This window comes from Brassica napus, unplaced genomic scaffold (assembly GCF_020379485.1).
Source record: "Brassica napus cultivar Da-Ae unplaced genomic scaffold, Da-Ae ScsIHWf_2447;HRSCAF=3160, whole genome shotgun sequence".
In the NCBI taxonomy this organism is placed as follows: Eukaryota; Viridiplantae; Streptophyta; class Magnoliopsida; order Brassicales; family Brassicaceae; genus Brassica; species Brassica napus.
In genome coordinates, this window is record NW_026015779.1 from 15,935 (window position 1) to 39,385 (window position 23,451).

Below are 23,451 nucleotides of genomic sequence, written 5' to 3' on the forward strand. Positions count from 1 at the left end.
CTTGACTTTTAAATAAGCCTTTTCATCCCACACTTTTTGCGTCAACGAACTCATTGGTACCTGTATACATAAGTGATACATGTGTTTACATATAAATTCATTAATATATGTACATTTGAGTTATTAAATTATAGTTTTTCTTGGTGAGACTTACCTGGTTGATGATATATAACATCTACTATGGTCTCAACTTGAACTTGTGGTTTTGTTAAAGAGGCAAGTTGCTAGTCCTCAGTGTATATCCATTTGTAATTGACCCTTTATTTTATATTTATTAACATATTAGTATGTTGTGACACAATGACATTTTAACAGACAAATCTCTGTCGGCCTTTACTAAGATTGAACTTATATAAAGAAATAACCAGCCAACTTCCACATTTTCTATTTATTTATTGGAACAAGTTATTATTTTGAATTTGGTGATTTGGACTTTTGTAATTACCAGGAGGATGACAAGTTATTTCCAATGAAACAACCCTCTGTTAATCACACAACTAACCTACGTATTAACAAACAACTAATTGTCTAAGTTAAGGCCTAATTACACCTTTCACAATAAGTCTAAAAATAAGCATTCAAAGACTCAGGACTTATAAGAACATCTAGTTTTAAAGATTCTCCATCCGTTGATTTATTCGTAATTATAAACTCATCTTCAAGAAGAAGCTCCTTTTTTTTTCAGAAGATAAACAATAACAACAACAATGGCGTCAGTAGCGACCCATATAGTTGTTGTTGTTACCATGTTGGTCTCAGCCATGGCCGTAGCTTCAGAGTCCAACATGCTTCAAGATATTTGTGTAGCTGATTTGTCCAATGGTATTTAATTAATTTTGTTTTATATTTTTAAACTCCTGATTACATTTCATATAACAAATCATTGTTCCTGTGTTTCAATTTCCACAGCAAAATATTATTTTCAAAATTAATATTTTTCATTTTTTTATTTGGTTATATTTCCTATTTTTAACATTTTCTTTTTTCCATCTTTGACTAATGAAGCCGTCAAGGTCAACGGATACACATGCAAGGACGGAACACAAGTAACACCGGAAGACTTCTACTTCCAAGGCTTAGCCTCCCCCTCCGCCGCTTCCAACACCTCCACGGGAGCCATAGTAACCGGAGCCACCGTAGAGAAGCTACCAGGACTCAACACACTCGGCCTCTCCATGTCCCGCATAGACTACGCACCAAACGGCCTAAACCCACCGCACATCCACCCACGCGCCTCCGAGATCATCTACGTCCTCGAAGGTCAGCTCTACGTAGGCTTTGTAACAACCGCTGGAAAACTCGTTGCCAAACACGTTAACAAAGGAGAAGTCTTCGTTTTCCCCAAAGGACTTTTACATTTTCAGAAGAACATTGCTAAGTCTGCTCCAGCTTCTGTAATAGCAGCTTTTGATAGCCAGTTGCCTGGAACACAGTCGCTTGTGTCCTCTCTCTTTGGTGCTCTTCCTGAAGACATTCTTGTTAAGTCTTTCCAGTTCAAACCCAAACAGGTTAAGAAGATTAAGTCCAGATACCAACCCAAGAAATGAGACAAGAACTTTTTTTTTTTTTTTTTTGAACAACGAAATGAGACAAGAACAGAACACAACACAATCTTCTTCTTCTTCTTCTTTGTTTTGTTGCTCCATTGTAATAAAAGATGTACTTAAAACTAAAAGCAAAGAAGATTCTTGTCTTAAAACAGATATTTCTTTTTTAGCAAATTCCTTAATACAAGTTTCATAAAATGTGAAGAAGAATCAATAAGAGTTTCTTCAATTAGCAGCCAATGGCTGGTGTTGCCTTCCATCTGGGATTGAGAACAAGACGATAGGTTTTGAAGACTTGACAAACGGCACATCACATCTGTAATAGCCTTTCCTCTCAAGCTGAATCACATCACCACGCTGCAGGTTCCTCATATTGGAATCACCAAGTGCCGACGTTTCCTTCTTCGTGTAAGGATTCACAAAAGCAGCAACCTCATCATCTTCCTCCAGCTGTGTTTGCAGCAAACCAAAAACACATCAGTGATTCCAAGAGTAGAAACAATAGACATCATCAACAGATTCTTACCTTCTTCTTGGTGATTAAATAATCAAAGTCTGTCAAAGTGAGCTTAACCAACTCATTAGTCTCCGGAAGCCACGTGAGCTTCAGCTTAGTAGTCTTCACAGAGCCTTGGAGATTCAGAACGCCAGACAACGCAGTGACACGACCCTCCTCGTCCTTTGTGACTTCCTTCACAATGGCGTTTCCCCAATCCATCAAAGTCACTTCCTCGTTAACAGAGATGGCACTCGCATCAGCTCCCTCAATCCATATCCCCTTGGTGAAAGTGGTTGCCTTCTCTCCAGCGCCTTCAAACTTCTTGTGCTTTGGTATCATCCGGACAAACGGCTCATCAGGACCATCGGTTAATGTCAACAGCACACGCCTCTCTTCAATCACAGCCGTGTGTCTAGGACACACAGGGTCAACTATCTTCTTGTTAATAGTCCAGAGCTTGTCCCATTCCATCAAGTTTAGATTCTTTGAAGCACCCTGGAAACATTAATAAAAACATAATTGTTATTACAGAACATCAAGTTTAAATATTTGATTTATGCTACTCAAATTGATTTAAACTGTTCTAAATAGGTAACAAACAATTTAAAATGGGTTTAAATCAATCTAAATTGGTTTAAATCAAGCAATGATGTTAGTTCAAATCCAAAAATTTGTCTAATTCTTTCTTTTTTGTAAATCTAATTTTTATAATTCATCTAAAATTTATAATTAAACAACACTAAAATATCTAATGTTAGTTAAAATCCAAAAATTTGTCTAATTCTTTCTTTTTTGTATATCTAATTTTTATAATTCATCTAAAATTTATAATTAAACAACACCAAAATATCTATAATATAAATGTAAAATATATGAAAAAATAAATCAATAATTTGTTAATCGGTCTATGTCCAAATAATTTGATTAGTAGCTAGTCCTCTAGTAAACACCTAACTATTGATGAAAACATAATTGTTATTACAGAACACTTAAAAGAGACATAAAAACAAAGAGAAGTAAAATGTTTACCTGTTCTAGAATGAACTGAATCAGTGCCTCGATTTTCAAACCTCTACGAACAATCCCTTGCACCGTAGGAAACCGTGGATCATCCCACCCACCAACCAACCCTTGCTGAACAAACCAGAGAAGCTTCCTCTTACTAAGAAGCGTGTAAACCAGATTCAACCTACTAAACTCATAAATCTCAACTCTCCTCAACCCCATATCCTCCAAAACCTTATAGTACTGAGCATTCCTATCATGATACTCACTAGACCGAAGCGCATGCGTTATCCCTTCAATGGAGTCCACAAAGGGACAAGCGAAGTCATACGTCGGATAGATCTTGTACTTGTCCCCTATACGGTGGTGAGACATAGGGTTGCAACGGTAGTAAACCGGGTCACGCATGGCTTTGTTGGGGTCTTGCATGTCCAGCTTCCCGCGGACGCAGCACTGTAACCCTCTCACGCTTCCAGCGATCATCTCTCGCCAGAGGTTAAGATTCTCCTCGATGGTATGGCTCCTGCATTTGGAATCTATCCCGTCCATCCTCTCCTTCTGCATCTGCTCCCTCGGCGTGTCGTCCACGTAAGCCTTCCCCTCTTGCATGAGCTTCTCGGCCATGGCCATCAGGTCGGGGAAGTAGTCTGAGGTGTAGGTCACGCGCTCGTACTTGATCCCCAAGGTACCGATGTCTTTGACGAGGTTTTCGACGAACTCGTTGCTCTCTTTGGCGGGGTTGGTGTCGTCGAAGCGGATGATGACTTCCCCTTGGTACCGCTCGGCGAAGTACTTGTTGAGAAGGGCGGCCTTGGCGTGGCCGATGTGGAGGTAGCCGCTTGGCTCTGGAGCGAACCGGAGTTTGACTTTTCCGAGTTCTGCTCCAGGCAAGTCCACTTCAGGCTTTCCTTTGTCGTTAGCGTTGTCTGCTTGTTGGTCCTTGGTCCTTGGTGCAGCAGAAACAGTCTTCCCTGAAGGCTTCTTCGCAGTATATGTAGCTAGCTTGTTGAGAGGCTCTGCGTACTCTAGCGATATTGAGTTGAACCATCTGACCAAGTTCTGATACTTTTTGGATTTTCTCAAACTCTCCCATCTTGGACCGGATCCTGATAACAGTGTGTTAGAGACTGTAACTAATATTCAAGAAATGGCAGATTATGCATCAAACTTTAACGAATTATTTATTCATTTATTATATATATTTAGTAGATATTTTAATGTTTAGATTTTATTATAAAACTAGGATAAGATCCCGCGCAAGGCGCGGGATTAAGTTATTATTTTTATTATATTTTGGAGAATGAAACAATAGTTTGGCTTCATTTGGATTAGGGGTGTTCAATCCGGATATCGGGTTGGTTTCGGTTCGGTTCGGTTTTTTCGGTATTTCGGTTAGTAAAATATAACTACTATTCTAAATCCATATTTACTTTGACTTTAGTCTTTCACATACTTTTGAAAGATTTCAACTGGACGACTAAATTGACCAGCCAATCTTGTTGCTTTAAATCATTAGTATTTATATATATATTATTTAGTTTGAATATTTATTAAATAAAAATTCATATGCGTTATATTTTATGATCATTTGTAACTTATTATACCAAAAAAATAATCTATTGATTACAAAATTTTCAGAGTGGGAATATTCAAATTTCTAATAATATATAGACGTTTTGAAAAATTCAAAATATAACATATAAGAAAAAATATAAATGTTTTTATTATATATTTAATGTGATTTTTTAATATCTTTCAATAATATAAAATTAAAAAAAAAACTAAGATACCAAAATTGTTATCAAATATTTATTATTCATAATAATTAATTTTCATATATACGTGAATCATATTAGGTAATTTCGTAGCTTCTAATTAAGGAAAGTGCAAAAAAAGTTTGGTAGATTATTTATCAATTCGATAGTTAGTTTAATAAAAAATATAATGTAAGTTAAGATGGTCCAACCTATTTTTCTAAGAATAGTATATTTTATATAGTCATTTATTAAATGAGAATTTATAATCATACAGTTCTATGATCATTCATATCATTTTATAACTGAATATTTAAATCATCTACCACAAAATTTTCAATGTGAAATCTTTAATAAGTTTATAATTTATAAATGTTTTTGAAAATTCATTGAAAGTTTTAATATTAAAATATTTATGTAATCTTATGGTATATAGTATAATCTATATATATATATATATGTGTTTTAAAATCATGTGTATCTTCTTATAATATTAAATAAAAGTTCATATTAATACAATTTTATGATCATTTGTAACTTATTATGACAAAAAAATAATATATTGATCACAAAATTTTCAGAGTGGAGATCTTCAAATTTCTAATAATTTATAGACGTTTTGAAAAATTCAAAATATAACATATAAGAAAAAATATAAATTTTTTTATTATATATTTAATGTGATTTTTAAATATCTTTTAATACTATAAAATTAAAAAAAAAGAACTAAGATACAAAAATTGTTATCAAATATTTATTATTCATAATAATTAATTTTCACATATACGTTAATCATATTAGGTAATTTCGTAGCTTTTATTTAAGGAAAGTGCAAAACATTTTTTGGTACGTTATTTATCAATTCGATAGTTAGTTTAATAAAAAGTGTAATATAAGTTAAGATGAACCAACCTATTTTTCTAGGAATAGTATATTTTGTATAGTTATTTATTAAATAAGAATTTATAATCATACGGTTCTATGATCGTTCATATCATTTTATAACAAAATATTTAAATCATCGATAACAAAATTTTCAATCTGAAATCTTTAATAAGTTTATAATTTATAAATATTCTTGAAAATTCATTGAAAGTTTTAATATTAAAATATTTATGTAATCTTATGGTATATAGTGTTTAATATATATATATATATATATATATATATATTTATTATTATTAAATGATATTTTTTACTCATATGGTTTTAAAATCATGTGTATCTTCTTATAATAAAAATGTTAAACCATTGATCATTAATTTTTAACATAATAATTTTAATAGTTTTAGTCATTTATTGTCGTTTTTAAAAATTCAAAATATAACATATACGAAAAAATCTAAATTTTATTTTATAGCTAATTTGATTGTTTAATTTATTTTAATAATATAAAATTAAACAAAAAAATGATGGAGGAGATATATATTGTTATCAAATCTTTATTATTAAACTCATTAATTGTCATATATATATTAGTCATTTATGGTAATTCCGTAGGTTTTATTTAAGGCAAGAAAATATCATATCATATCATTATATCATATAGTTTGACCAACTTATGTATCTAACAACATATAAAAATCGAATGTGGACCTACTTATTTTTCAATTGAATGTAATTGACTACCTAATTGAGTGACACCTATGCATTGGAGTCTCTTTTAATTAATACAAAATTGAGGTTACATCTTTTCAAATGTTCCTCAATTAATATATAAGGGATTATTTTGATGAATTATAAAACTTAGATATAAAAACGAAATCAGACAAATTTGTGGACTTATACTAACATTTTTACTTGATTTAACCGACCAATTCAGATTGTATTAGACCAACTTAGATCTATTTTAACCGATTTAGAATAGCTTAAACCGATTTAATCCGCTTAAATTGGGTTTTAAAAAGAGCTATGAACGATTTGGACTGATTTTTAGAACAATGCTAATGTAACTAACGAACTATGTTCAGCGAGATAATGGATACATACCAGCAAGAGCTGACCAAACAGCAACATCGGCGATGGAAAGAGAATGACCAACAAGAAAGGTGCCACTTTGAAGGTAGTTATCAACACGTGTACAAGCATTCTCAAACTCTGAGCCAGAGGAGAAGACAGAAGCATAATCTACCCACTCATCAATCTGCAAAAGAAACATAATAAAGGTTGAGACTTTATACAAAAAATCTACAATGAAAAGAAGACACAAAGTAAATCAAAAACTACAATGAGAAAAAGAAACAGAGTAAAGGTTGAGACTTTACAACAAAATCTACAATGAGAAGAAGAAACAAAGTTAAGGTTGAGACTTTTTAAACAAAATCTACAATTAGAAACAGAGTAAAGGTTGAGACTTTACAAACAAAATCTACAATTAGAAGAAGAAACAAAGTAAATCAAAATCTACAATGAGAAGAAGAAGAAACAGAGTAAAGGTCGAGACTTTAAACAAAAAAACTACAATGAGAAGAAGAAACAGAGTAAAGGTTGAGACTTTTTAAACAAAATCTACAATTAGAAACAGAGTAAAGGTTGAGACTTTAAGAACAAAATCTACAATGAGAAGAAGAAACAGAGTAAAGGTTGAGACTTTGTCCACTTTTAAAGCAATATTCTACAATGAGAAGAGTTCGTGTTTGAGACCTGTGAAGATTCGAAGGCATCGTGTCCGTAAAACCCAGGAAGAGACTTCGCTGATCGACCAACGTACCGGAGAAGAACTGATGTCCCACTCAGCTTTCGCCTGAATCCACAAAAAAAGGGGTTTTAGTTTCATAGAGAGAGAAGGAATCAGATTGGGGGAGAAAAGTGAGTGAGAGTACCCGTCGGAGAAGACGAAAGTAGGGACGGTGGTTGCGGCGGAGGAGGAGGAGTCGATGGTTACCGGAGAAGATGAGAGGGAGAGAGCAGCGATTACTGAAAGCGGTGGAGGAGTCTCCGGTGGGAAAGAGAGCTTGATCCCTTCCATCTTCTTGTTCCTTTGTGTTTGTGAGATGAGGGGCGGCGACAAAACCGATTAAAAAAAAAAAGACAGTCTTTTGGGTCTTATTAGGACTAGGTTTTAGAAGTGGAGAGCGGTCCTGACTTTATAAGGACCCAGAAGCTATTTCAAAACGTAAAACCGGTAATGATCCCCCCACCCACAGATCGAATTCATGCCGTTAGATTCCAAATTAACTAATAATACCACTAGGCTACAGAAACAGTTTGGAGATTATCAGGGCCGGGTCAGAATCTATCCCAACTTGGATTGAATTATAAGTTTTCTTTACACAAAACAGAGTAATTGCCATTCCTAATGTTCAATGTATTGAGTTGATTACAAGTTTTTCAAATTTGTGTTACTTTTTAACCACTAGAGTCCATAAAGTATCAAACTTTACATTATTCATCCCAACTTGTGTTGAATTTAGTCTTCTTTAGACAACGAGAAATTGGCTTTTACCTAATGCTCAAAATAATCTTTCAGATATTTCTACAAGAAAGAGAGACGTCACATGTTTTGATTTCATTAGTAGACCACCACTGTTTCCTTGCAATACTTAGCTCATTTCTAATAGCGGTTGTAGTTGTAGGTAACAGTGTTAGGCAAGCATGTATCATGTATGCTTCAATCTCATATGGAGTGTGACTACTATATCCTTTTGGTTATGACTATTTTTCATGTATCAGTGTTTGTTTTCAAGAGAGTCGACGAATCAGAACTGAATCCACATAGTTTTCTTTTTTTGTCAGCTACCCATTTAAAACTAGATCAATAGGTGGTCGGACGAGCTGATTCTCCACAGAGCACCTCCGTCTGGCCGGGTATGATCTACATGGAAATAAATATAGCCTTTGGACCTTACTTCTTTTGCTAGCGAGTCCGTCCGATTATTCTTACTCCGAGGAATATGGGACACACTCACATCCTCGAAATCCTCCTGTAATCTCTGGAACATCTCGGGCTCTGACGTGAATGTTGGCCAATCCAGCGTGCAAGGCTGAGAGGCTCCTACTGCATGCCCGTAGTCCGAAATATTCAGAACCCATTTGATCCTTAAGACTCCACCCTAAGCCATTGATACTGTCATTATCGATCCATGACGCATCAATTTGACAGGTAGGGATTTGAGGTATCCAAGGGGGCACTGTCTCAATCTCTATATTAGGAGGATGACGTAGGAGGATCGTCATGATCCTCGCTTGCCTCCTCCTTTTTGTTAGCGTTCGTCCAATATTCTGCCTCAAAAGACGCGTGTTGGAGAGTGTCGATCGAGGATACGACTTTCCCATTAAAAAGTTTGTCGTTCCTCGTCTTCCAAATGTACCAACAGATCCAAGGGAAAATATCGAATTTTGGTCTTAGTGGAGCCACCACTTTTCTCTTCCAAAACAGAAAGTTCATGTTTTGGTATATAGATGTACTCGGGAAGTAACCCGGAAGGGACGGATAGTCCGATAAACTCCAAACCTACAAGGATGGGGGACATTCAAAAAGAAGATGATTAATCGACTCCACTGGACCAGCACATCTAGGACAAATCCTAGCGGTGCCAAGGTGTCGATAAGTGAGCCTCTATGCCGCCGCCACACTGCCCGAGATAGCCTGCCACAAAAAATGTTTCATCTTACTCGGAGCTTTTATCTTCCACACATGGCTCTGAAGGCTCGTGATACTCGATTCTAAAACCGCTTCATGTGTAAGACTCAGCTTGGTCGATCGGAGTAGGTCATAACCGGTTTTAACTGAATACACTCCTGATTTTGTGTGGTTCCAAACATATCCATCCGGAGTAAGAGAGTGAAAATGTTTTAACTCAAATATCAAAGAGATATCATTTTGGTGAAAGAATTCCCGTAAAAGTTGTATATCCCACTCATTGGTATCATTCCTAATAAAAGACTAAACAAGAAGTTGGGGTAGTCTGTAAACAATGTGGTCAGCAGGTCTAGGTGGTCGAGCCACTGAGTCTGGAACCCAAGACTCACTCCAAATCCTTGTATCTCGACCCGTACAAATAGTTTTTTGTAAACCCGATATGAGTAAATGTTTGGTTAAGTGTTTACTTTAGGGAAGATGAGCATTTGAACTGAATTAGTGTTGGTTGATACCGTTGTAAATATATTAAACTATTTCGGTTACTGATTCACATTAATTATATGATTTGGTGTTAGTCACTTATTTTCAAATTTAATTTGTAGAGAACTAGGGCTCATGCATCTATTGATAAATGTTCTTTTGGTGATTTGTCTTTTGGTAATTTTCGATCTAAGTTATCTCAAAAAAAAAAAATTGTATAATTTCACTTTCGTGATTATACCATAAAATATAGAGTGACTCCTCTACTTTTTAAGATAAATGTTTATAGATCAACCAGAATCATACATTGTGATGATTTTCCATAAGAGTTAACAAATAATTATTTCAAAGGATTTAAAAAAAATCTTGGAACGTCAATAGGAAAAGAAATTTTTAGTCAATGTATTTTCTATATCATATTAATTTTTTTATTGATGTGTCCTATTTATGATATGTTTGTTCACGAGTTCTTCTTTCTAATGTCGGCATGTCTTAGTGAGATTATATGGAGTGTGAACTTCCTAATTATACATAAGTTCAGTCCCTTGATCAGTTGAATATGCACTTAACATTAAATTTTAGACACTTCTGGTTTTTTAATATGAGATTTTCTGCATTAGTGTATCAAAAGATAACTTGCAGGACAAGAAGTAAAGCTTGTGGACCAAATATGAGTGATGTAAAGTCGATTCACTATTGAGCAACCAACACAAACATATACTTTTGATCTTTCTCACAAATGTTGCTAAGCATTCAACAAAGTAGAAAGGACTCGCTCTTCCCACTTGCTGTCACAGTTTCATCATTCTTCTGTTCTTGATCTCTTTTTTTGGTATATATATATACAAAGTCAAAATCTTAGCCAGTGAGAAGAGAGAATGAGATTGGGTTAGAAACTCTTATTGATTCTTCTTCCCATTTAATGATAGTTGTGTTGAGAATTTGCTTTTTAAAAAAAAAAATCTCTGTTGAGATAATTTTTATCATATAAATGTATAATTTTGATATATCGTAAATGTTTTAAATATATGATTTACATTTTAGGGTTATATATATTTTGTAACTCTGTAATCTTTGGTTAGGTTTATTATTCGGCATTATTTATATATAATTATTTTTTATACATTTTACTTTGTTATTAATTGTTATTATATACTAATATATTTTTTAGTTCGGTGAAATAAATTCATAATATAAAATAATCAAATAGAGAAACTCCTTCAGTATATATATATTTTTAAAATTTCTACAGTTTGCATACACTACATTTTAAATTTTTATTTAGTTATACTATAGAAAGTATATTTTTCAGGACAATTTATAATGTCATGTTGTGTTTAAAGTATATTTTAGCATTTTTATTATTTTAGTATATTGTATACATAGAACATCTATCATATTATGTTAGTATATTATATTAATTTTAGTATATTATATTTTAAAAAGATGACAAAATCATATTATTTTAGTATATTATAGTAATTTACCAATTCAATATAATTTTCATTTTAATTCATATATTACCAATTATAAAATTTATAAAACAGCTTATAATTTTATTTTTGTAATAAAAGTTTGTTAAAATTTATTTTTAATAATAATATATTAATAAATTACGAAAATAATCATGCATTACTTTAAAAATATATTTAAAAAATTTAGTAAGATTTTGTTAAATATTTCTCTAAAAGATTTCATAATAACTAAAAGTAAATAATAGGCGATGATTGTTTTGTTAGTTTTTAGATTTTGGTTTTTGGATTTTTTTTTTTAGTTTATAGATTTTAGATTTTAGATTTTAGTTATTGATTTTGCATTAGAAACCCATAACATATGGATTTTGGTTTCTATGAGTGAAATTGTATAAAAGTTAAAATATGGTTTCCCTAAAAAATAAGAAATCTATTTTACCAAAATTCTTGATTGGAGAAGAAGTAGATTCTACAAAAACAAAAACAAAAACCAAAATCTAATCTAGAATCTGCAAACAATCAACCTCTTAAACTACAATTAAAATTGATTTAATATTAATATCTTTATAATTATTAAGAATTTTTAGAAGTGTTGTATATTTAATAGATAATGTGAATAATTAAATAGAGATAATTGACGAAATGGACCTAGTATAATTTTTTATAGTAGATAAAAATTGTACTTCTCTTTTAATAGAGAAGATGAAACACTTTCAAATGTTGTCTTTTTGAAAAAAGAAGATTGTTTCATTTTTTCTTATTAGAGATATTGAGCCCGCTAAAAATTGCTACAAAGTTAGAGTAAAAGTGTTGATACTTTAGAATCATGAAAAAATAAAAAAAATTGTTTCAATTAAATTGGTGTTGGTTGATACCGTTGTAAATATATTAACTTATTTCGTTATTGATTCACGTTAATTATATGATTTGGTGTTAATCATTTATTTTTCAAATTTAATTTGTAGGGAACTAGGGCTCATTCATATATTCATAAATGTTCTTTTTGTTACTTGCTTTTTGGTAATTTCTGATCTAAATGATCTCAAACAGATTCTTTTATTCTGCATAATTTCACTTTTGTGATTATACCATAAAATATAGAGTGACTCTTCGCCTTTTTTAAAATAAAATTTCTGTAGATCAACCAAAATCATACCTTGTAATGATTTTCCATAAGAGTTAACACATAATTATTTCAAGGGATTTAAACAAATATTGAAACGATAATACAATAGGAAAAAAAAATTTAGTCGGTGTATTTTCTATATCATATTAATTTTTTTATTGATGTGTCCTATTTATGATATGTTTGTTCATAAGTTCTTCTTTCTAATGCCGACATGTCTTAGTGAGATTATATTGAGTGTGAACTTCCTAATTATATATAAAAAATGAAGGGTATACATAAGTTCAGTCCCATGATCAGTTGAATTACTTGAATACACACTTAACATTAAATTTTAGACACTTCTGGCTTACTAATATGAGATTTGTGCATTAGTGTATCAAAGATAACTTGCAGGACAAGAAGTACAGCTTGTGGACCAAATATGAGTGATGTAAAGTCGATTCACTATTGAGCAACCAACACAAACATATACTTTTGATCTTTCTCACAAATGTTGCTAAGCATTCAACAAAGTAGAAAGGACTCGCTCTTCCCACTTGCTGTCACAGTTTCATCATTCCTCTGTTCTTGATCTCTTTTTTTGGTATATATATATACAAAGTCAAAATCTTAGCCAGTGAGAAGAGAGAATGAGATTGGGTTAGAAACTCTTATTGATTCTTCTTCCCATTTAATGATAGTTGTGTTGAGAATTTGCTTTTTAAAAAAAAAATCTCTGTTAAGACAAGAATCTTCTATTTTTTTAGATATCATCATAAGAAAAACACTCATAGGCATTGATTGACTTAACCAGAAGATGAAGAAAAAAGTACTATACAAATTGAGCAACAACAAATTAAAAAAGTAATCATCGATGTGGATTGCACTCGTCAGAGAAGTAATCATTGTTCTCCAACATAACTCTCAGCATATCACGAGCTGAAGATGAAGGAGAACCCTCTTCCTCCTCCTCCTCCTCCTCTCTTCTGAGAGGTCTCATCCCAGAAAAGCATCCTCCTTTACACGACCCATAACGTGATTTGTGTTTCTTCTGAACCTGTCTGTAAATTGCTTCCTGGGTTTTGAAATCAAGGGCTTTACTAATTGGTTCCCGTTCTCAGAATCATCCTCTTCCTTCTTCTTCCTGTCTTCTTGTTGTCGTTATCGACTCTGTTCTGTTCAACCACCGTAATCTCCCCGTGGCTTCCAGGCATTAACCAGACGCCGTTTTCGAATTCAGAAAGAAAAAAAGGAAGATCGGAATCGAAAGGAGAGGACGATGGTCGATGAGAAATTGAGTAATTGAGAGAAACAGGAGTTTGATTTTTTTTTTTTTGTTTGTTTGCTGTTGTCTGTCTCCTACACGGCTTCACTTCGGTTTCGTTTCCAATCAGAAACCTTCGCTGTCGCTGTTCTCTCTCAATTAATTAATTAACGACTTTATTAATTTACAATTTAATTTAATAGATACGGTATCGCTGGTCTTTTTCTTTATTCTTTTTCGAGTCAAATCTTTCCAATTATCCAAAAGATAGTAATAATCCAATATAATATAATAATGTAATTTATTTTTTTGACAACAAAATAATATAAATTATAACACTGGAACTAGATTTTGACCCGCGTTTAAAAGCGCGGATTATTTTTCTGATAAAAATATATGATATGAATTAGTATTTTAGTCTTGTTATCCATTATTATGTGACAAAATTGTATTATATCAAAAAATAAATTATTATTTTTATTTAGTTATTTAATGTAATTATATTTTAATCGTTTGATTTTTTTTAAACATTATAAGGTTTGATTAGACTCAATGTCTATTATTTTAAATAAATTATTTTAAATTAGATGAGAACAATATTTTTATATCGAGTTTGGATCCGTGGTCGAACCGATAAAAATGATGACTTGTACCTAAACTGGTTTAGATTAATGAAAACTCGTTAATTTAAAGCATGTAAACTTCGAAAAAATCCGCAATCAAGTGTGACCCGACATTTCGTTGACCTGGTAGAAAAAATAAATAATCTTCAATAATATTTTAAGAGATGAATGAAACTTCTAATATATTTTTAAATTTATGATTTTTATTTACTTAAGTGTTTAAAATTTATATTTAATTAGTTGTTTTATATGAAATATTTGGTTTGATATAAATATAGGATGCTTTGCAATTCTAGTAAGTTTATATATAAATTGTATAAAAGTCAGTTAATATTATATATATATTGTATATACATTATTTAAATTTCATCATCAATTTTCATTAATAATAATTGGGTTTACATGATATGAATTTGTAGCTGGTAAAATAGGTTAGCACTTATTAACAATGCATTCTTTAGAATATTACTGAATCTATATGTAAAAAATAAAGGCCTATATATTTATGCAAGTTTGTATAAAAAGAATATTTCAGATGTTATAAATCGTGCTCAAACACTTGTCTACAAACTTATACATACATATATATATATATATATATTTATATATATATATATGTTATGATAAAGGTTGTCTTAGAAACCTATGTTTTACAACACGTAGAATTCAATAACAACATTTCTATTATATGTAGTACTATATTAGAATGCAATATTGGTTTGTGAAATTTTCATATTCAAAAAATACGATAAAAAAATTTACGGAAAGTTAATTTAATAAAATATTACTGAATTCATAGAGTCTATTTTTATCTACGTTGCACGGAAGCTTCATCGGAGGTACGCTTCCCGCTTCGGAACCGGAATCGGAATCGGAACCTTGTGGAAGCTTACGGAATCTTGCTTCCAAACGCTTCTAAAATATTCTCTTAAAAAACACGTTGGAAGCTTACGATTCCGTTTTGGAATCATGCTTCCATTCTTAAAAAAAACACAATATCTTATATCAATAAAATATAAAATTTTAATTTTAATTTATATAAAATCTAAATTTTAATAGTATTGAATAGATTGAATAGAAATATAAAACAATTAAAATTAATACTATAAATTATCTTTATGCATTGAGATATTTATTAAAGATAAATCATATATTCAAATATATTATGTCAATTAATTATAAAGTAATAAAAATAATTATATAATAATTTAATTTATGTGTATTTCACAGTTTTAATATGAAATCATATAATTATCATAAATATAAATGATTTATTTTAAATTTAAATAATATAATTTTTAGTTCTAGATTTTTTTAAAAAATTCTTATATATGTATATATATATATACGCTTCCAATACGTACCCGCTTCCTAATTTTTTTTAAAATCTCGCTTCTGCGCTTCCATACGCTTCCGCTTCCACGTACCCGCTCCCGTTTCCATGTAACATAGATTTTTATATTCATAAATATCATTTATATTCAGTTTCCTAAACAATGAGAAGCAATAAATGATTTCATTAAAAATATTGCATAGTTTGAGAAAAATAAGATGAGACCAAAAAAATAGTTAAGTCTAATGAAAGGGTCCAACAACTTTTCATAGGTAGATTTTTTAAAACTCTTTCCCTTTTAATAGTATAGATATCTCAAAATCACAAAAACTCACATTAAAACATCTCTTATAAAATAATTTAGTGCAAATTTCTAATTTTTTTGAGATACATCGATATAATTAAATACTACCCCGACAAAAGGTATAGTAATATTTATAGGCCGACAAAAGATATATTAATATTTATAGGTACTTATTTATATTTGTAGTAATAGTTCCATGTTAAAAAATGAAAAAAAATCTATACTGGATATATGTATTACAATCTTCTAAGCCAGAACTTTTACCATTCTCTATTTAACCAATTGCCATTAAACACAACATGGATACATATTTGATTTTGTTGTCCCGACCGAAGTTGGTTTCTGACAACATATCTTTGATGAGAACCAGTTATGAACATACATGATGAATTATTCAACCAATTTCTTTGGAAATAAAAATTTGCAACAAGATAGTATAGAGTTTAATGGGCACATTGCAACTCTTTTTACATGACTTTGAGAAATCTACAACTCTTATTTTCTGAAAACATTAATTACACCCTCCAAATTTTCTGAAAACATAGAGACAGCTTCAAGTGCCTAGACTAAGTGAGACTAACATTCCTTTTGAAAAGGAGGCTTCAATGAATGTGATAATGTTGCTGACTCCATGACAAGATATGCGAGAGTTCTGACAAATATTAGGAGAAACTATCCTCGCATTATTCACAAAAAGTCCCGACCCACCAGACTTTGTAATGGTGAACATTTTATCAGGGATGCTACAAGGAACAAGTGTTTTGTTCGGGAAACGAAGCATGTGGTTGATCCCAAGCCAAGCAGGAATCCTATGTCTTAGGATAAACGTCTCAAGACTCTCTTGACTCAAGTCTGCATGAGACAGATCCTCGTCGTTAGGCATCAAGAAAATAATCTATTGGTTCTTGAAGACATTTGTATCGTTGAGGACATGGAGAAGGGTGACAAAACCATAGTAAGATTCTCTTCTCATGTCGGAAATGGCAGAGAAGAGGTCGCTGCTTTGGTTGTCATGTCTCAATATAGGAGTTGGACGTGGCTCGGTTACGGTTGTTGCAAGAATCGTAAGAAGAGAGAATAAAAAGAGTGCTATAATTAGGAAAATAGATCTCATACTAGCTGATATTTGAAACATCACTCATATCAATCCTAAAGCTTTTAAAACAAAATTTATATACTATGTGAAGTTCATGAGTTTTAGAAGTTAATACTATTAGTTGATGCATGGTTGATTCATCACTTCAACTTTTTTCATTTAGTAAATGTCACAAGAATGAACACAAAACTACATATTACACAAGTGTAACAGAGATAAAATACACACATATATATACACGTTCGTCAAGAAGATGAAAAAAAAATTAGGATTTAGTGAAGAACAAGATCATTAAAACCACGTTTAGAGGCTAAACCAATAACACACAACATGTAAAACACTTTACCACTCTTCACTTTTGCCTTTACTATTGCTTTTCCCTTCTCCACTTTCATCTTAGCCTTAACCAACATTGGCTTATGAGATTCTCCTAACCACTCTCGCTCTTCCGCTTCAGGTTCCTCCTCTATAGTCTCTAGTCTCCCCTTTAGTATATCCTCCAAGTCTTTCCCCAAGTCACATATACTCTTATTCTACCAAATCATAACACTTTTTGTTTTAAACTCCATGTCTAATATTGAAAATTATGTGAATCAGAAGCTCATGTTTTCACAAAACACCTCAAAATCGCGGTGTAAGTTCCTCTTGTTCTTCCTTCCATGAACAATCCACCACATCTTCCTATACACCAAACTCCTCATATAGCCTTGTCCTTCTCAGATATGGTTTCTTCTTGAAAATGGTTTCTTCTTGAAAATGCTATACCCTTTTACAGCTTTATAATGATACTTCTTGATTCCCTTAAAAGTGACCCAAAAAAACTTTTTTACTTTACAGACAAGCTTCAATCTTTAAATGTGTTGCTTCTGATTATAACACATATAAAACACAAGGTGGTTGTCACAAATCATCACATTCTGTTTTGTAAAGTCTTTATGTTCTGTAAAGTGGTTATCTCCTTTATCATGCTATCTCTCTTCTTGCCTTTTATCTCTTCTTTAATTGATGCTTTATCTGTCACGCTTAATCTCCAGCAATTATACTAAATAATATGTTTAAAGTGGGCTTACTACTCTATCTCTTGTATTGTCAACGACTAATCCCATACAAAATGCCATATAATGTACTAAACATTGCAATCAACATGACCTGTGGCATGTCTTAGTGAGATTATGGTCGATGAAGTGTGAACTGTTGAGAAGCTGCTCGTAACATGAACTTCTGTATAAATGAAGATATACATAAGTTCAGTCCCATGATCAGTTGAATACACACTTAACATTAAATTTTAGACACTTTCTGTCTGGCTTACTAATATAAGATTTGTGTATTAGTGTATCAAAGATAACTTGCGGGACAAGAAGTAAAGCTTGTGGACCAAGTATGAGTGATTCATTATTGAGCAACCAACCAACCATATACTTTTGATATTTTCTCAAAAATGTTGCTAAGCAACTCAAGAAAGTAGAGAGGACTCGCTAGTTACTTGATGTCAAGTCTGAACCATGGAAAAAATAAGACAGACCGAACCATCATAAGCATTTGGTTTAACATTATAAGTAGCCTTTGGGTACAGTTTCATCATTCCTCTCTTTTTGATCTCTTTTTGGGTCTATACAAAAGTCACAAACGTCAAAACCTCAGCTTATTCTCTAACAATATAGGGAAGCCCCAGTGAGAAGAGATAATAAGATTGAAATAGAAACCTTCTCTGTTCATTTTATCTGTTATACGTGAGTAAATGCTCAAGAACCTTCTTGGCAAAACAAGTGCCTTAAGAACCAGCTTCCTTGGTCGGTTTAGTCTAAACCCTTTTGACCTACCCTCTATTTCTTCCCCTCGTGATGTCGTATAGCTCTTGTGGTAGCCTTCTCGTAATGATGACTTAGCTTCTGGTAGCGGCATGCTGATCTTGACCGGGTCTTACCAATAATCTGTAGCATCTTGAGCTTACTGTTGTTGTTTTGAAGATGTACAAAACAGAGAGAAGGAAATATTTTCAAAGATTGTGACTGAGAGTAAGGAAGTACTTAAATGAGTAATGAAAGCAATGAGATACAGCTGAGTAATACAAACAAAAAACATTGGATGATGATTGATGAGAGAAAGGGCTCCATTAAAATGATAAGAGAGTGAGGGAAAGATTCTGAAACCACATGGCTATATTCCTGCTTTGTGTTTATTAAAAACCACAAATCCCCAAGTCTTATGAAAGTTTTGAAGTTCTTGTTTAACCACATGAGTCAGAGAGAGACTGCACCTGCCATGTACATGACCTATGTGGCTATGGTTGTCACATAGAGAGAAAATAATAAATAATTGATGTTATAGTTTATAGGAAAACTGAGAGCCATGTGCAATGATTGTTTAAGAAGTTATATATCTAAATGAAGAGAAGCCACTGAGTGGCTAGCTGTGTAATCATTTGGCAACATGAATAGAAGAGAGGATAAATGCAAAAGACATCAGTCCCAATAGATCTATGATTTTTAAAATATTAGTGCTAAAAGAAAATTTATCAAAAGAATTTGTTTGAACTTTTTATTAATTCAAATTATGATAAGTGGTTGGTTAACCTTAGCCATTGAAACAGTTTCAAGGCCTTACAATGCTCTCAAACGCCATGGAACACACAAAATGTAAACTTCCAAAGATTCTGCAACTCAACTAGTTACACGTATATGAATAACGTTTCTGGCTGCTTAAGCAATTCACAAGAAACATGAAACATGCTGCAAGAGAGAATGCAAGTAGAAGACTCATCATATAAAGCTACAAATAGTAAATGCAAACTGGTTTAGAAGCTCTTTTCATTTATCCTCAAGTCTTCTACTAACATCTTCCAACTAAGAACACACCTGAGAAGATTCATCCGAATCCAACTCATAGGAGCACGTTTTTTGTACCTTTAAACGGTGCTTTCTACATCTTTTCTTCTTCTGCTCCTATCTAGGCCCACTTTCATTAGCTGAGGGACATTGCTTGGGAAACTAGATATATCAATGTCAATGAGCGTCATATCATACATTGTATCAAGAGAATCCGAGGCGTCAACGAGCAAAGAAGACTTCACAGCTTCAGAGCGCACAGGATCAGATGTCACGCTGGAGCTTTTCGGCGAGCTTGCATTTGAAGATAGACTACTTGAAACCGAAACACCATCTATCTTGTTTGCAAACACTGGTTTGTTCTTTCTCATTGCATCCATCTCTTGGCCAGTTGGCACAAAGGTTCTCGACCGGTACTTCTTTGTCCCCTCTTCACCACCCTCGTTGTGATTATAGAGTACGTAGTCATGATAAGTAGGAGCAAACTGTAATAATAACCAATCATCAGGAAACCAAATTATTTGAATCACAAAACAACATGAGTTAGTTAGTTAACCTGGTGAACAGTGTCATGGTAAAAGTCGTTTAGTTTCACAGCATGTGTTAAGCTCCCTGAGAAACTGCGAGAACCACCAACGTTGGCACCTGCATACTCCTTGTATGGGAAAGCATAGAAATGGCATGCTGCAGCAATAAGCATCTCAACACATATTATGAAGTTTTGAAAATGAGCTGCTTCCTCTGCGTCTTTATGAATCCAGATTTTGCAGCAAGAAAGACTAGAACACCCTGTACAAAGAAGAGGGTCACGGAACAAACTTAGCAAAAACACTAGGCCTGTGATTTTGAACCAAACCTTCGAACCGAACCAAAGTTAGTTCGGTTCGGTTTAGTAGTTTTTTGTTTGAAAAACTTTGGTTTTCGGTTCTGTAATCGGTTATTTCGGTTTTCTTCTTTAAAAAGAAAGTTTATACCCAAACAATACCAACAATCCGAACCGAAATAACCAATTTCAAACCAACTAACTGAAATAACCTAATTAAGCAAATTTATCCGAAATTTTAACAAATTAAACCAAAATCTAAAATCAACTAACTTCGGTAGGATTTTCAAAACCGAACTTAACAAAATACCGAACCAAACTTAATTTTGGATAATTCGGTAAGATTTATGATGAACCGAACTAACTGAATAACCCAAACTAACCAAACCGGCATGCCTACAAAAACAACTATATCTGGAAGATAGCAATTAGCAAAAAGCCAAGAGTTGAAGCCAAAATGTACCTGCCAGTAAGTTAGAAAGACCACCGACTTAATGATCACAAACTTTGGGACCGGATTGAACGGCTGAAGCAGATCTCTGCACGCCATGTAAAACAGCACAAGCGCGTACAAAGCCACTGTGTAGGATATGGTGTAGATGATGGTCAGATAGAGATACGCTTGGTCAGGGTTAAAGTTTCCGTCCTTGTACTTCCCTTTCGCGTAAAGCACTAGTGTGACAGCCACCAGGATAGGCTTCAGGATTACGAATTGCAGACAACCTTGCTTGCATCTCCGAATAAAACGCCTGTAACATGGCACATGTGTTAGTATACATCTCAAGATACTATTAGATAAATGTAAACTTACCCGTCGAGTGTTAAGGGAGGAAAGCAACAAGTCATGAGACACCATGATGGTTGTAAAGAGCGGCCGCTTAAGCTGAGCACTACTGCTCCTGGACCTCCAACCCAAGCCAAACACAGGGATAGGAAGTTGTAAATCACCCAAGCTTCATAACTGAAACACACCAATAAAAATTCATTAGAAACATTAATGTCACAAGGCCATTGACATTAAAAATGAACTAGTAAGAGACTCCAAACTAAGAGTAAAACACAGTTAACACTTCTAAGCTCAATTCTTGATGTAGATAAGTATTTGGAATATTTCCAAATATCTTATTATTTGTTTTATTAGTTATTTAGATAATTATCTTTATTGTTTTAGGGTTTTTATGTTTTATTATATATAGTTTTTGAGGCTATGGTTTTATGTAGTTGATGAGTTTTATGATTTGATTAATAAAAGTTAAGAGACTTTTCTTTGTTCCTTGTTTTCGGTAGATCATTGGTGATCTCAACGAATTTAAGAAGACATTGATCTTAGGCATTCTTAGACTAAATAAGATCTTTGTGATTTATTAATCAAAGAGACTCCAAACTAAAGAGTAAAACACAGTTAACACTTCTAAGCTCAATTCTCAAGCACAATCAGAGTGTTAGGAAGACTCACACTTCTCGTATGGAATCAAAGTAGATGGAGCTTCTAGGGAGGACAAGAGACAAGAATGACATAAAGGCATACACCTGTAGCACAGTGAGGAGAAGCAAACCAATCAAGAACATGTTAAGAACTAAGCAATGTCAACAGGTTAGAGATGCTGAGAGTACTAACCGGGACCATGAAGACAATGCGTACAATATATCTCTGATAAGTCGGCTCCGTGTAGTTCAAGAGATGCCTATAGATGTGGAATATTGCAAGAGCAATGGCTCCAACAGTGCACAGAAACGCCACAATGTTGAGATAAAACGGAATCGAATCCGCCATTTCTGCAAACAGGACAACAAAACGCGAATCTCGCTATCAACAAACTATGTAATCAAGCAAAAGGAGAGGTTTTGGTAACAAACCTGAGACGGATCTAAGGGGGGAAAAGCAAAGTTGGTGACTTTACGTTGTGGGTTTGATGAATCGAAGATCCGTGATCGTGATTACCAAAGTTGGTAACTTTACGTGGTGGGTTCGATGATTCGTGTGAATTGGAGATGGGGAAGAGAGCAATGTAACCGTAGTAACAGAAAAAAAAAAAAACCTAAATTTGAGGAAGATTGTGGATTTGGAGATGAGGGTTTTGATAAGCCTTTCCTTCCTTTCTTGAGAAAGGAGCAAGCTTTTAGGAGGAGATGGGCTTTCCAGAGCAGAGCAAGTTTCGAAAAGAGATAAAAAAAATTAAGATGTTTTAGATCAACGAGTTGGAATCCAATCAACGTCCATCTATTCCAGCCTGTGTATACATCAAACCTTGATTAATTATTTCGCTTTCTACCGTTTTTTTATTTTATTTTTGGAATGATTTAATTTTCTACTTAAGAATCACGAGTCTACCAAATCCAGTGAGTTTAATAGACGGTTCATTATTCTAAATTACATTTATAAAAGGGCAATTGTCAATAATAGCACATTTGAAGTTTATGTCTCAAAAATAGTTCTAGAAAGAGAAAGTCACAAAAATGACATTCATTAAGGGTAAAGTATCCCTAATACCCTTGGTTTAAAATTAAATAAACAAACAAAAATAAATAAAAAAAATAAATAAAATAAAATAAAAAATAAAATAAAAAAATAAAAAAATATAATTTTTTTTATAGTTTCAGATTACATGTTTTCAGATTCGAAATTTTTTAAAAAAAATTTAAAATTTTTTTTTTAATTTTTTTTTTCAAGTTTTCTTTTTATAATTGAAAAATACTTTTTGAAACTGTTTTTTAAATTTTTATTTTTTATTT

General features: G+C 32.7%; 2 protein-coding genes and 3 pseudogenes across 2 annotated transcripts; 1 reads left to right on the forward strand and 4 right to left on the reverse strand.

Moving 5' to 3' along the window:
* Positions 1-294: 294 nt before the first annotated feature.
* LOC106382662 (probable germin-like protein subfamily 2 member 5) lies at positions 295-1,603 on the forward strand. The gene is made up of 2 exons (XM_013822703.3): positions 295-822; positions 1,006-1,603. The coding sequence occupies exons 1-2, from the start codon at positions 708-710 to the stop codon at positions 1,545-1,547; spliced, it is 657 nt and encodes a 218-aa protein (XP_013678157.1). The 5' UTR covers positions 295-707; the 3' UTR covers positions 1,548-1,603.
* On the reverse strand, positions 1,599-7,884 carry LOC106382661 (glutamate--tRNA ligase, cytoplasmic-like). Its single transcript, XM_048773489.1, has 6 exons — positions 7,628-7,884; positions 7,449-7,548; positions 6,795-6,948; positions 3,076-4,157; positions 2,074-2,541; positions 1,599-1,997 (listed from the first exon to the last, which is right to left on the reverse strand). The coding sequence occupies exons 1-6, from the start codon at positions 7,771-7,773 to the stop codon at positions 1,773-1,775; spliced, it is 2,175 nt and encodes a 724-aa protein (XP_048629446.1). The 5' UTR covers positions 7,774-7,884; the 3' UTR covers positions 1,599-1,772.
* An 8,233-nt stretch (positions 7,885-16,117) lies between these two features.
* LOC106378969 lies at positions 16,118-17,905 on the reverse strand (annotated as a pseudogene).
* A 653-nt stretch (positions 17,906-18,558) lies between these two features.
* On the reverse strand, positions 18,559-19,100 carry LOC106378971 (annotated as a pseudogene).
* A 494-nt stretch (positions 19,101-19,594) lies between these two features.
* Positions 19,595-22,890, reverse strand: LOC125601118 (annotated as a pseudogene).
* Between the last annotated feature and the right edge of the window lie 561 nt (positions 22,891-23,451).

Bases quoted from the DNA above. Each gene is read 5' to 3' on its own strand.
- LOC106382662 (XM_013822703.3), top strand. From the start codon at position 708: ATGGCGTCAGTAGCGACCCATATAGTTGTTGTTGTTACCATGTTGGTC. The intron at 823-1,005 runs GTATTTAATTAA...TGACTAATGAAG, and splicing joins TGTAGCTGATTTGTCCAATG to CCGTCAAGGTCAACGGATAC.
- LOC106382661 (XM_048773489.1), bottom strand. From the start codon at position 7,773: ATGGAAGGGATCAAGCTCTCTTTCCCACCGGAGACTCCTCCACCGCTT. The intron at 7,549-7,627 runs GTACTCTCACTC...TTGTGGATTCAG, and splicing joins ACTTTCGTCTTCTCCGACGG to GCGAAAGCTGAGTGGGACAT. The intron at 1,998-2,073 runs GTAAGAATCTGT...CTGCAAACACAG, and splicing joins ATTTAATCACCAAGAAGAAG to CTGGAGGAAGATGATGAGGT.